Consider the following 12,620-nt stretch of genomic DNA (forward strand, 5'->3'; position numbering starts at 1 on the left):
ATGTATCAGTGAGTTTTAGTTATCGAGAATGTTATATTTGACTTGGGTTTTACATATTTAAAAGCAGTTAATTGATTACAATGTACACTAAAAATAACATTAAGTTCATGTTTCCTTAGTTTGTTTCTAAGCATACTTTTGTACATATTAATGTGGTAGATCAGTTTGTTACGCTGTGTACAGGGGTACCTAGACATTGATTTAAAAATTGTTTTACCTTAAAACCCTTTAAGTGGAGAAATCTTGCATGGATGTCCACGGTCCTCGGGTAAGGAGCTGAGGGTTATGTCAGATTCTTACCGACTAAAATTCCGCTGTGTTCCGTCGAGACGCTTTAATGATGGGGCTGCAGGTATTCTTTCGAATTTTTCATCAACGTACCTTAAAACCCTAAACCCTATATTATTATGTATAGTGTGCAATGTCTCAGATCTGTTCATGAAACGTGGAGCGTGCACTCACCGCAGCTCCTCATTGACGATGGAGTGTATTATGCAGTACTGTGCAATTTGTAGTGCCTACTATAGTATGATGATTTTTGTGTGGTGTCTCTCAATGTAAGACAGAAGGGCTTCTACATATTAACGCGAACGCGTGTGGAACTGAAGGTTCACCCTGGTAGCGACATGCGGGCGTAACCCGCCACTGGGCTGTCGCTTGAGTGGAGGAGGTCGGACGGGACTACAGTACGTACACAGTGCAGCGTGCACTCACCGGAGCTCCCCGTTGACGATGGAGTGTATCATGCAGTAGTGTGCAATGTGAAGTGTCCGCTATAGTATGTATGTAGTGTACAGCGCGCACTCACCGCAGCTCCCCGTTGACGATGGAGTATATTATGCAGTAGTGTGCAATGTGAAGTGTCCGCTATAGTATGTATGTAGTGTACAGCGCGCACTCACCGCAGCTCCCCGTTGACGATGGAGTATATTATGCAGTAGTGTGCAATGTGAAGTGTCCGCTATAGTATGTATGTAGTGTACAGCGCGCACTCACCGCAGCTCCCCGTTGACGATGTCCATGTAGTCGGGCGCGCGGGCGTAGTACCCGTCCGCGGAGAGCGCGCCCCAGAAGTTGGTCCAGGGCTGGTCGGGGCGCGCCAGCAGCGGGGCCAGCGCGTCGAACCCGCTCGCCAGCAGCCGCCGCAGCGCGCCGGGGGTCAGCCGGGCCACGCTGTCCACCGTGAGGAGGTAGTCGCACAGGCTGTTCGCGCAACGCTCCCTGTTTATTAGATAAACATTACAAATGTGACTTTGTGAGTACGTATGCATGCAATTAAATTTGGCACATAGAGGGTATCTTGGATTAACATATAGGATAGGTTTTATCACTAAAATTCCACAGGAACAGGAACTATACGGGTTTTTTCTTTGAAAACGCAGTTGAAGCCGCGGGCAGAAAGCTCATAGTTTATACATTGTATCCTTACCTCTTATTGGAACTGCGTTTAATAGTTTAGAAAGCGAATTGTATTTCTTTAAAAAAATGTTAACAACATTTGAGTATTTGTAGATGCAAGAGTTGAAAGTTCAGGTACAGGTCAACGTACATTTGTTCTTAGTAAACGCGCTCATTTATACGATTACGTGCATATCTGCGTACGCGCTTGTGCAGAAGTTATTAATTCCTACAAATGTTATATACCTTTATAACATTTCAAGGAATTATATATGAATGTAACTCTTTTAAAACAAATCGCTCAATAGCAGTAATGTAGCAAATGCTAAACATCTATAGCTAAAGAAACACTTTTGCCGACAGGTTTGTTAATAATAAATACTTTTTGTGGCCAGTGAACAGGTTGACGTGTTTTATTAGTTTAATTTTGCTGTTGCTTTAATTTCTTTTTTTTTATTATTATTTTTTTGTATTTCGTAATTGTCAACTCCAAGTGTCATTAGGGGCCATTGAAAATCAGTAGCACGAATGGTTTTATTATCATTTGTGCCGAATACTGAGTTGGTCTTTTTTGTTAACATGAAAATGCCCAGTACCTTCCCACATTATATGAATACATAATATTTTGATGATAATTACTTATTGATGATAAATAATTTAATGTGTGTATTATGTGTGTTGCTAAATGTTGTGTAAAATCTCATACTCTGGTGTATTTGTGTTGACAATAAACGTTTATTTATTTATTTAAGGGCGTGTATATGTGTGTGTGTGTGTGTGTGTGTGTGTGTGTGTGTGTGTGTGTGTGTGTGCACTCACAGCGCAAGCCGGCGCGCGTCCGCCTCGGACATGAGGTCGTCGGGTCGCACGCGCTTGGCGGCCGCGTACTGCGCCGCGTGCTGCTCGAACCACGCCTGCACCTGCTCCTCGTGGTACTCCACGTTGTTGCGCAACACCAGCTCCAACTTTTTCTGTTACAAAACATTTACATTACACGTTGATTCTAATTAATTTTTCTGATTGAAAAAGCCAATGAAGAAAGTAGGTAGGTGCCGAACAAAAACATTTTGAAAATAATAAACTTTCAGAAATCCTTGTATGCTAGTCCTTTATTTTGGAGAATAAAATAAAAATCTAGTTAAATTTACGGAAATAAAATAAAATCATTCAATTTTCTATCTAGTATCTACTTTATTAAGAGTACTTTCCCTCCAGATACAATTTCCAAATTCTACCCTGTCCAATAATATATTTTATCGAAGCGAACACACATCACCCCAATTCCTTACCTTCGGATAGTCATAGTCGAGCAGCGACTGCAGGAACTCCTCGAGGAAGGGCGTGGGCTGCTCGACGAAGACGGCCAGCATGACGCGCGGCAGGCGGTCGCCGGCGGGCAGCGCGCGGCGCCGCTCGTCGCACAGCACGCAGCGGGCGGGCTCGCGCGCGCGCGCCAGGTAGTTGGCGAGCCGGCCCAGCGCCAGCTTGGCGGGCCCGTTGCCGTGCAGCACCAGCGGCCGCGCGCCCGTCGACTCGTTCTCCAGGTACGCGTCCTCGCCCGCTGTCGTGTTCGTGTGCAGCTTCACGTCCGCTGCGCACATACAACAGATAAATAAACTTGCCTTGGTTATTTTCAATATGTAAGACGTTGACTTGTATAAAATGTTCCAATAAAATGTAACAAGTCAAGGCAACAATTTGATTTATTTTTATCGCTCCTTATAGGTAATAGTTAAAATTAATTTTAAGGATTTTTTTGACAAAAAGCTCTATTATTTATAAAAAATATATCCACTTCAACTCGGGGCGTTTACATGGAATTTGAAAATATTTTAAATTTCTATTAAAGTGTATTTGAGGTACATGGTATACTCACAAAGCGCCCCATTAAGATTCTGGAAGATCTGGCAGGTGTGGTCGAGGCCGATGTCGAGGGCTCCGCGCAGCTCCTCGTCCAGGTACAGCTTGGTGTAGTACAGCTGGTCGTCCTCCGCGTCAGCAATGCTCCTCGCCTGCAGCAGCTTCCACACATCCTCGAGGTAACCTGCATAATAATATCAAGTGTAAACAGATGCTGGCCAATTTCAACTTTAACTCAATCGATTCACTTAAAAATAAAGTTCATTCATAGCAGAAACATATCCCTTCATATTGTACTTATTCTAGTACAGTACTTATTCGATTTCTTAATCGTGACGGAGCTTCCAATTCACCGATTAAAGTGTCACACCATAAAAAAAAACACTAATCACAAAGGCTCACCGATGAACCCGCCCGAATTGAGGTAGGGGTTGGGCACCGTGGTGTCGGGGTAGGTCTTGGCGAGCGCGGGCTCGGGCCAGCAGAAGGGCTCGGCGGAGAACAGCACGCGCCGCCCGGACGCCTCGAACTTGCGCACGATCTGCTCCGCGCCGCCCAGGAATATCACGTCGTAGCTGCGCACAACACACCCGCGTTTATATATGTCACATCTAACGGGCACTTATATACTCAAACATTTATTTATTCAATACTTTTGAATTTTTTAAACGTCATTATAAAGATTTGTATTGTAAGCACTGTGGGATCATATGCATATGCAATGGTGATACAAGTTTTGAAATCGGTACAGCAGTTCTTGCGATTAGCGTATCCAACAAACAGACACTTCATTTTACATTATTCTAATTTCATTCATGTCATTGATGTGGTAATAATGAGAATAATAAAAAAATTATCTGATACAATATAAGTAGCTATTTGTATGTGAGCGGTAATAACAATTATTTTTTATTAAGAATGTTATGAGTTCCGACACTAAGGAAATTTTAGCACATATTTATTTGTTAATGATAACAGTGAATTATAATAAATTTCGTTTAAAAGTGCCTTATCAGTAAACAACTCAAATAAAACGGACAAAAATTGTACATTATTTGTATGATTAGGTTCATACATCTGACCCAACAGAATAACAGTGATAAACTCTTATGATAAAAAACTTTTGGTAAAATAATTAACTGTAATCATAATAATAATAGGATTGCACATAACCACCAAATATATTATCATCTGTTGTTTTATACTTTTATTTGAGGACTAGCTTCCGCCCGCGACTCCGTCCGCGCGGAAAAATTAAGATTTTTTTTTTCTACGTATTTTTCCGGGATAAAAAGTATCCTATTTTATGCCCAGGATAATAAGGTATAATTATACCAAGTTTCATCGAAATCGAACCGTTAGTTTTCACGTGATGCCTGAACATACAGACAGACAGACAGACAGACAGACAAAAATTTTTTTAATCACATATTTGGGCTTGGTATCGATCCAGTAACACCCCCTGCTATTTATTTTTTCAATATTTTCAATGTACAGAATTGACCCTTCTACAGATTTATTATAATATATGTATAGATTGGAATAAGTTTTGTAAGTCATGATTTATACATATATTGAATCACAATCATCATTTTTTAAGAAACATCCCTTTAAAAATACTTGATTTTTTTTATTAATGTGTCAAATAAAATTAATAGACCATCTAAATATGTATAACAATGAGTCTGTTGAAAATGATGAATGTTGTTAGAATGAATGATGTGAAATTTAAGGCTCACCTGTCAGTGAACATGACCACCATGTCTTTGTTTTCCCCCTGCATCAGCTCGTCCACCTTCTTCTTGAGCAGGTTGACCTTGTGCCCCCCTCCGGGGTAGGCCATGTTGCCTCCCTTCCACTCCTCGCCCATTCCCAACACCTCGTAGGAAATGCCGTACACTTTGGCTGATCTCTCGTAGCGCTGAAGGCCATGGCTGTCTTCGGTCGCCACAGTCAATACATATAGATTTTCTGTGGAACAATTACATCATTTCTGAATTAATTTATGTTGAAACAACAGTATAAAGTTTATGCTTTTGAAAATAACCTGGAGCTAAATCCTTTTAAAAAACTTTCATCAGCTATATCTGTATGATAGAATAAAAAGTTTTATAGAATAAAAAAGAAATCATGAGTTTATTTTATTTAAGCCTGTTTAAATTCTTTTTAAATATTTTTATTTAACAAAGAACTAAACCACCTTGAAATGGTCAAATTTAAAAGGGACAAATTCGGTAGGAGGTAACAAACACATAAAAGTCAGATTTGGAACCTCCTCCTTTTCTTGAAGTCGGTAAAATGAGTCTTGCAGTATGGGAGTTTAAAAAAAAGAACAAAAAAGTAAACTCACTTAAATAATACAATTCACAGATCTAGTACAACAAGATCTGTGATACAATTAATATGAATTTGCATTTGCTTATAGAAAACAATGTAAATATTGATTGTATTGAAGTCAAAATATTTGGATTCTTCTACTGGTATGTCATAAGCAGATGTCTGTCTGTTTATTATAATTAACAATAACAGTAATGTTTTATAATCTTAAAGTAGGAAATAAAAATAAATGATACTAGCAGAGTTAAATGAACTTTATCTGTTCAATGCTTTCTTCAGTTCGACATAACTAGTTTTATTTTGTCGACAATTTGAAATAACAAATTCATTAAACAATGTTGCATAAGACATAACATTTTGATGATAACAGCACACATCCCATCCAATGAGTCATATTTCAACGAGCTTGGTCATTTAGATAATAAAGGGACATTTGAAGTACCAAATACCATATTATTTTTCAGACATGTAATTACATAATATTGCAATAATTATAATATTTTTCTTCAGTATGGAATAATAGCTTTTTGCAGATTGAGAAGAAAATTTATTTTAAAGAACTAATAAATATAGAACATTACCTATGACTCATAAATAAAATACATGGATATTTCCATAAGGGGGAAAATACAAGAAATAATAATTTTGTAACATTATAAATTTGCATTCACTAGTTTTAAAGAACTTTTAGTACGGGAGCTAGCAACGTTTAAAAAAAAGTCATTTTAGTATAGTTGGGTTTTAGATATACTGTTCCTCTTGCTATTTAGGTTAGAGTCCGGGCTGTCTGGCTGGCCGCAGTGGTTGCGTTTATTAGTGCGCATCTTATCTGCACAGGAAAATATCCTTAATTTAAAGTCATTTTTTAACGCGTAAATTTTAATCTTTTGCCTTTAGATAGATCCATCAGACATAATCTTTTTATTGCAAGACGTTTTTTTCGTTGTAAAATAGGTGCCATACGCAATTTTTATTTCAAAATAACTAAAATGTCATCGAAATAAGTGAAATTACATCAACATGAGTCCGCTTAAAAGGTAAGTAATAACTTTATTATTTATATTATATTATCCTTTTTTAATACTTATATTGAATAATTAGTAAACTAATATTTTTAATACATAGATGGTTTCATATTTATTACACTTTTGGGTATAAATATGAATTTGATGATATTTGTATTTTCTAGTGTTTGATTTTACGCGAGTATTATACATTTTGAAATTAAAGACTTGGGAAAATAATACAATGAATAAATTGCGTTTAAAATCCGTTAAAAAGTCTTTAATTTCTTGATGATATTTGGTTTTTATCAAGTTTACATTAACGTCCTATTTGAGGTTCGTTGGGAAAAAGGAGGCGATATGGTAGATTGTTGCAAAAAAACTGTAAATAGTAAAATGAATATTATATATAGTATAAGTAACACAGTGATTACTTATCCTTCACTGGGACTCATGTTGATGGAATTTCACTTATTTCGATGATATTTTAATTATTTTGAAATAAAAATTGCGTCTGGCACCTATTTAACAACGAAAAAAACGTCTTGCAATAAAAAATTTATGTCTAATGGATCTATCTAAAGGCAAACGATTAAAAATTACGCGTTAAAAAATGACTTTAAATTAAGGATATTTTCCTGTGCAGATAAGATGCGCACTAATAAACGCAACCACTGCGGCCAGCCAGACAGCCCGGACTGTAACCGAAATAGCAAGAGGAACAGCATACCAAAGAACCAACTATACTAAAATGCTCACTTGTCAACGTTGCTACCTCCTAGAATATTTATACAAATGAAAAAGTGATAAAACAGTTAAAAAATAAAAATAGTTCAAGAAGTGATAAAATAGTTTCCGCCTCTAAATATACACATAACATAATCATTTCCAAGAAAAACATTGATGAGCGAGGAAAGCGTGCACAGTTCACAGTTTTATTACATTGCCCCAAATACTTGCTATTTAACTGTCAGTGTGCTTCATTGATAAGTGTAGTTTGTTTCATTTGGGAGATAAATTGATGTATATTGAGCTGACACATTCATTTAATATCAATCAAAATATAAATTATAACTCTCTCTCTACAATCTACATGTACTATTATGAAGTTGCCATAAGTACATTATATTTGCATTAAAATATTTATTTACTACTTTAGTTTAATAATTGTTGGTATGGAACAAAGATCTGCTACGATTGCAAAAAATGAGATAGAAGAAGGAGATGTTACTTTGGGAGCATAATAATTTCCAGATTGAGTGGCAATAAAAGTGCCTGAGAGTGCAAAGTGTATCATAAAGGGGGATGTGCTAATAGTTGAGAATAATGGCTACCAAATATTATGTTTGCCCCTTTTGTTGCAGAAATGGTAATGTTGGATTTTAGGCATTAGACCCAAGACTATATTCAATTGTGAACCCAAAAAGACCATGGATAAAGACTATGCAGCATAGTCTAAACACCAGTTCATCACCAATGGTCAATAAGAGCATCTCACATGACTCATCCATTATTATAATTATAATTTCTGTTAAATACAAGTTTTTTATGATTAAATTATTATCTTATTAATTTATAATACACAAATACAGATAGTCTGTACACTAATACTAACTTTATAAAAGATATTTGCCGCAGCATTTAAACTACTGTTTCTTTAAAACATAAACTTTTAAGAAACTTTTCTCAGAAAATTTTATACAAAATGATTCAAATACATGAACTATAGATATAGACATAGGTTATAAAAAAATTCAACTATTTGTTAACAACTAGGTACTTCAAAATCTTCTACGATATAACATTGAAATAAATAAATTGGTTTCAATAAAGTGGCACACAATATTCAATAGATCATTTAATTATGGTACATCTTAATATATTATGAGCTTATAAGTTCAGTTTCAGATAAAGTTCAAATGAAATGTACACATAATACAATACATGTAAAAAAATTAATCAGATCATCGCAGTGCATATACAAAGGCTATGCAATAATAATTAAGTATATAATAATTATATAAAATATTTACCTGCACTCAGAGCGTGAATTCGAATAAATAGGAAAACGAAACACAAATAAGTCAGTAATAGCTTCATGATTCCAGATCGATCGGTTCAACGGCACGCAGAGAACTCGTAAAATTGGGACCACTGAACGACCGGCCGGCGCTGCGGTCGTAAAGCGTTAGCCGCTTCCGAAACGATAAGCTTCTGAACTGTGCTCGCCACTGAAGTCGCGTCACCAGATAGCCGCGCTTCCTCCCGAGCCGCTGTGAGACTATGAGCTCACCGCGCATATGCTTTTATATTACATGCAGCAATAACAATAACGTCCAGTCAACAAACTCGCTCGGTCACTGTTTAATTTATGGTTTACGTTCACACACCTAAATGTATAGCGAATAGCACCGGGAAGTCATAACATTGTGCGTTGTTTTTTATATTTATGTGAGTATTTTACTTTCATAGTATGAAGCGAATTTATACAATTATAAAATAATTTTTGTCTGTTTACGTTTGTAGATTTTCATAATAATTACATAGGTATTACAAGAAACGCTGATATTTTAATTAATTATTTATGAATCATCATACAGATATTTTTTTAGGTTTATTGTTATATCATGTTAAAATTTTTATTTCTAGTGTATCTAAGAATCACAAATTTATTATTTTTGTAAACAATTTTTCTAATACAATATACAATTGAAATTTACAAAATACCTGACAGTTGTTGTCATTCTTACTGACAGTAAAAAGAGTTGCCATTCTAACAGGAGATAGACAAAAATACGCAAATTTATTTTTCACTTTATTCACTCAGAACTCATCAAAAGTGTGAAAGACGCATGTAATTTATAGTAGAACAAAAAATGTGTGCGTGTACTAGTGTACACACGTAAGAAGTGAAACTTCTTTATGGCCTTATTTTTCAAAATAAAATTTAAGTTTGCAACTTTACAGAAATACGTCAAATCACGCGTGGTAGGGATAAGAAAAAGATGGCGCGTAACGGAAAAATGTCACACGTAACGAATTCAATAAAACCAATTGCAAAAGGAAGGGAAAGAAACAAAAGAAAGATATTAAAAGTAAAATAATAATAGATATCAATCCTGATTTTAAAGTTTAAACCTTAGTGAGATTTCTTCACGATTTCTTGATGTTCGCGGCCAAAATACTTCTATTACCCTATGGATCTTGCCTTTGAAGAGAATATATTATAGTGACATAGAAATCTAAATAACAAGGCACTAGAAGTCGTAAGCGTGCGTGACATTGTCGCCGCTCAGGTGGTTATCACACCACCAGTGCATTCGTCGCTCTTCAGTTGTTCCTGAGACGTGCGTGAGTAAACATGGTATGTTGCAGCATTTCCCAGTGCGGAATTTCTTCCACAAATTGTAATTATACTAATATAGGAATAACAATTCACCGGTAAGTATTTTTTCTATAAATATTGCCGTTTTTCCTTAAAATTAAACAATATTTACAAGTAATACAATGACACCGTCGACCGTTCTTTATTTTGTCTCATATCACGTTTAATGCCTTTTACCTGTGCCTTTTACTATTGTCAACATCTGACAGGTGGTTGTTTTGAGCTTTTACCACACCCCGGACACTCCATACAAAATTATCGTTTTGACAGTCACACTGTAGAGACTGCAAATGTGTGTGTTAACGCTGGTTGACACATTTGTGACTAGCGTAAAAAAATTTCGCGTTTTTCTGATGAAATCACAATACATCCGTAAACAGCACAATATCTAACCAAGATCTAACCATTTTCATCCACAAATCCAAAACAAATTCAAAATAATAAAATTACTTTAAGTCAATTTGATTAATGTTGTCAATCTTCGTTGCGTATCGTCCTTGCAGAAAAATGCGGACCATTTTTAGGCTGATCGTGCGGAGAGTGTCCGTTCTGTAGCGTTTAGCAACTATTATGTATTCTGTGCTTTTACTTTAAACCTGCCAGATGTTATAAAAATGGCAATTGCAAGAAGCAATGTACTCACAGTACTGCATAGTAAACGATAAGGCCGCCTGTCCACCTGCAAGAAAACTTCCGCGAGAAATGTCCGACATTCTGTCCGACAGCAACTTGCAAGTCTAATTCCGCGTTTGTGTCATACTATTTCTATACTGCTTTTAATCCATTATTCCGCAACGCCGTCCAAAAATCATGGAGACAAGGGGAGAAAATCTCTACCTGAACTTTCGAATTCTCATCTGCACTCCGGTGGACAGCTTACAAGTGACGTCATAGTGCTGAATGTTATTATTTTATGCTCTTATATCGTTCTAGATAGGTCACCTGGTGGGTCAAATGACCCATAATTTTTTCAACATGGGCCTGTAGTCTAAGTAATAAGACTTACTTATAATAAGACTTACTTATGACGACTGATGGAATAATTGGATTTAAATATTTTAATTTGAAGTCTTCGATGTACTTTGTAAAAAAAGTTATTTAACTGACATTTTCGGACAATTTTTCTGTCGATACCACAGTCGATACAGAATCACATTCAAACTCAAACTCAAACTCAAACATTCATTTATTCAATTAGACTACTATTTAGTAGCACTTTCGAATCGTCATTACATAAGTATTTTTAATATTTACCACCGATTCGGAAAGCAGTATCTATGGAGAAGAATCGGCAAGAAACTCCATAGTTGCTCTTTTAAAATCATGTCAATATTACATAATATGTAACTTATATCTATTAATTTTTCATTAATTATTATATCCATACTTAATATTATAAATGCGAAAGTAACTCTGTCTGTCTGTCTGTTACTCAATCACGTCTAAACTACTGAACCAATTTTCATGAAATTTGGTATGGATATATTTTGATACCCGAGAAAGGACATAGGCTACTTTTTATCCCGGGAAAATGACACAATCCCGGAAATCCCACGGGAAAGGGAACTATGCGGGTTTTTCTTTGACTGCGCGGGCGAATCCGCGGGCGGAAACCTAGTAAACAATAATGCCATAGTAAGGTAAGGTTATAATAATAATATTATTATTAGTAAGGTTGACAAAACTATTTTATATTAACTATATTCTTTGTACTTTCCACAATTGTCTTGTTCTATATTCTTTCCACAATGTCGACATTAAGGATAAATGGATATCCGCGACTGGGAAAAGAAATCGGTTCCCTACAGGCTATAGTAGGATATGTTCAAAACATTTCAAAGAAGATGATTTCAAGAATTTTATAGACAATCAGGCGAACTTAGTGAAATAGTCCAATTTAGTTAAACTGAACGAATTACAAGAAAAATAACATTCACATTTAGCTAATAAATTGAAACGCAAACAATCAAACATGTTTTTTTTTAACCCATTGACCACCGAGCGGCCCGATCGGGCCACGACACAATAGATTTTCTATCGGTCTGTGATTACGGGGCTGAAGGCTTAAATCAGAAAATGAAGGTTCGCTTAGCAACATAGCTAATGAGCAATAGTGTTTCTAAAGCCTTGAAAATTTGCTCTAAAATGAATCTCCCCGATTTACAGACATCAGTGGTACTGTTATCTTTTTAGAAAATTTAAATCTTTTTAACCGACTTCAAAAAAAAGGAGGAGGTTATCAATTCGGCCGGTATATTTTTTTTTTTTTTTAATGTATGTACACCGATTACTCCGAGGTTTCTGAACCGATTTACGTGATTCTTTTTTTGTTCGATGCGGGATGGTGTCGAATTGGTCCCATAAAAATTTTATTCGGCTAGGCCTAGTAGTTTTTATTTTATGAGCATTTTTGTCTGTACTCGATGACTTAATTTCAATGTAGCAAGTAACTTTGATTCACTTCCCGGTAACCGATTGAGCTGAAATTTTGTATACGAATGTAAATTGGATAGCGATGAAACATTATCATGACATGGAGCTGATCTGATGATGGAATCGGAAGGTGGCCATAGGAACTCAGTAATATATTGACTCAACTTTATCGAGTTTGGGCTCGTTTGATTCGTGTTGAAAAA

At 36.0% G+C, this 12,620-nt stretch overlaps 1 protein-coding gene across 2 annotated transcripts in view; it reads right to left on the reverse strand.

Annotated features, from left to right (window-relative positions):
• Positions 1 to 12,620, reverse strand: part of LOC123704964 (procollagen-lysine,2-oxoglutarate 5-dioxygenase) — a 73,618-nt gene that overhangs the window by 17,817 nt on the left and 43,181 nt on the right. The window contains exons 1-7 of one of the 2 annotated variants that reach the window (XM_045653485.1): positions 8,633 to 9,164; positions 4,998 to 5,229; positions 3,661 to 3,833; positions 3,275 to 3,442; positions 2,688 to 2,989; positions 2,218 to 2,369; positions 997 to 1,221 (exon numbers count right to left, since the gene is read on the reverse strand). In XM_045653485.1, coding sequence (XP_045509441.1) covers positions 997 to 1,221; positions 2,218 to 2,369; positions 2,688 to 2,989; positions 3,275 to 3,442; positions 3,661 to 3,833; positions 4,998 to 5,229; positions 8,633 to 8,699 — 1,319 coding nt within the window. In that variant the 5' untranslated portion in view covers positions 8,700 to 9,164. Of the gene's footprint in view, positions 1 to 996; positions 1,222 to 2,217; positions 2,370 to 2,687; positions 2,990 to 3,274; positions 3,443 to 3,660; positions 3,834 to 4,997; positions 5,230 to 8,632; positions 9,165 to 12,620 lie in introns of those variants that run through there. The other variant, XM_045653484.1, reaches the window with a different exon arrangement.

The sequence above is a fragment of the Colias croceus genome, chromosome Z (assembly GCF_905220415.1).
Source record: "Colias croceus chromosome Z, ilColCroc2.1".
Taxonomy (NCBI): Eukaryota; Metazoa; Arthropoda; class Insecta; order Lepidoptera; family Pieridae; genus Colias; species Colias croceus.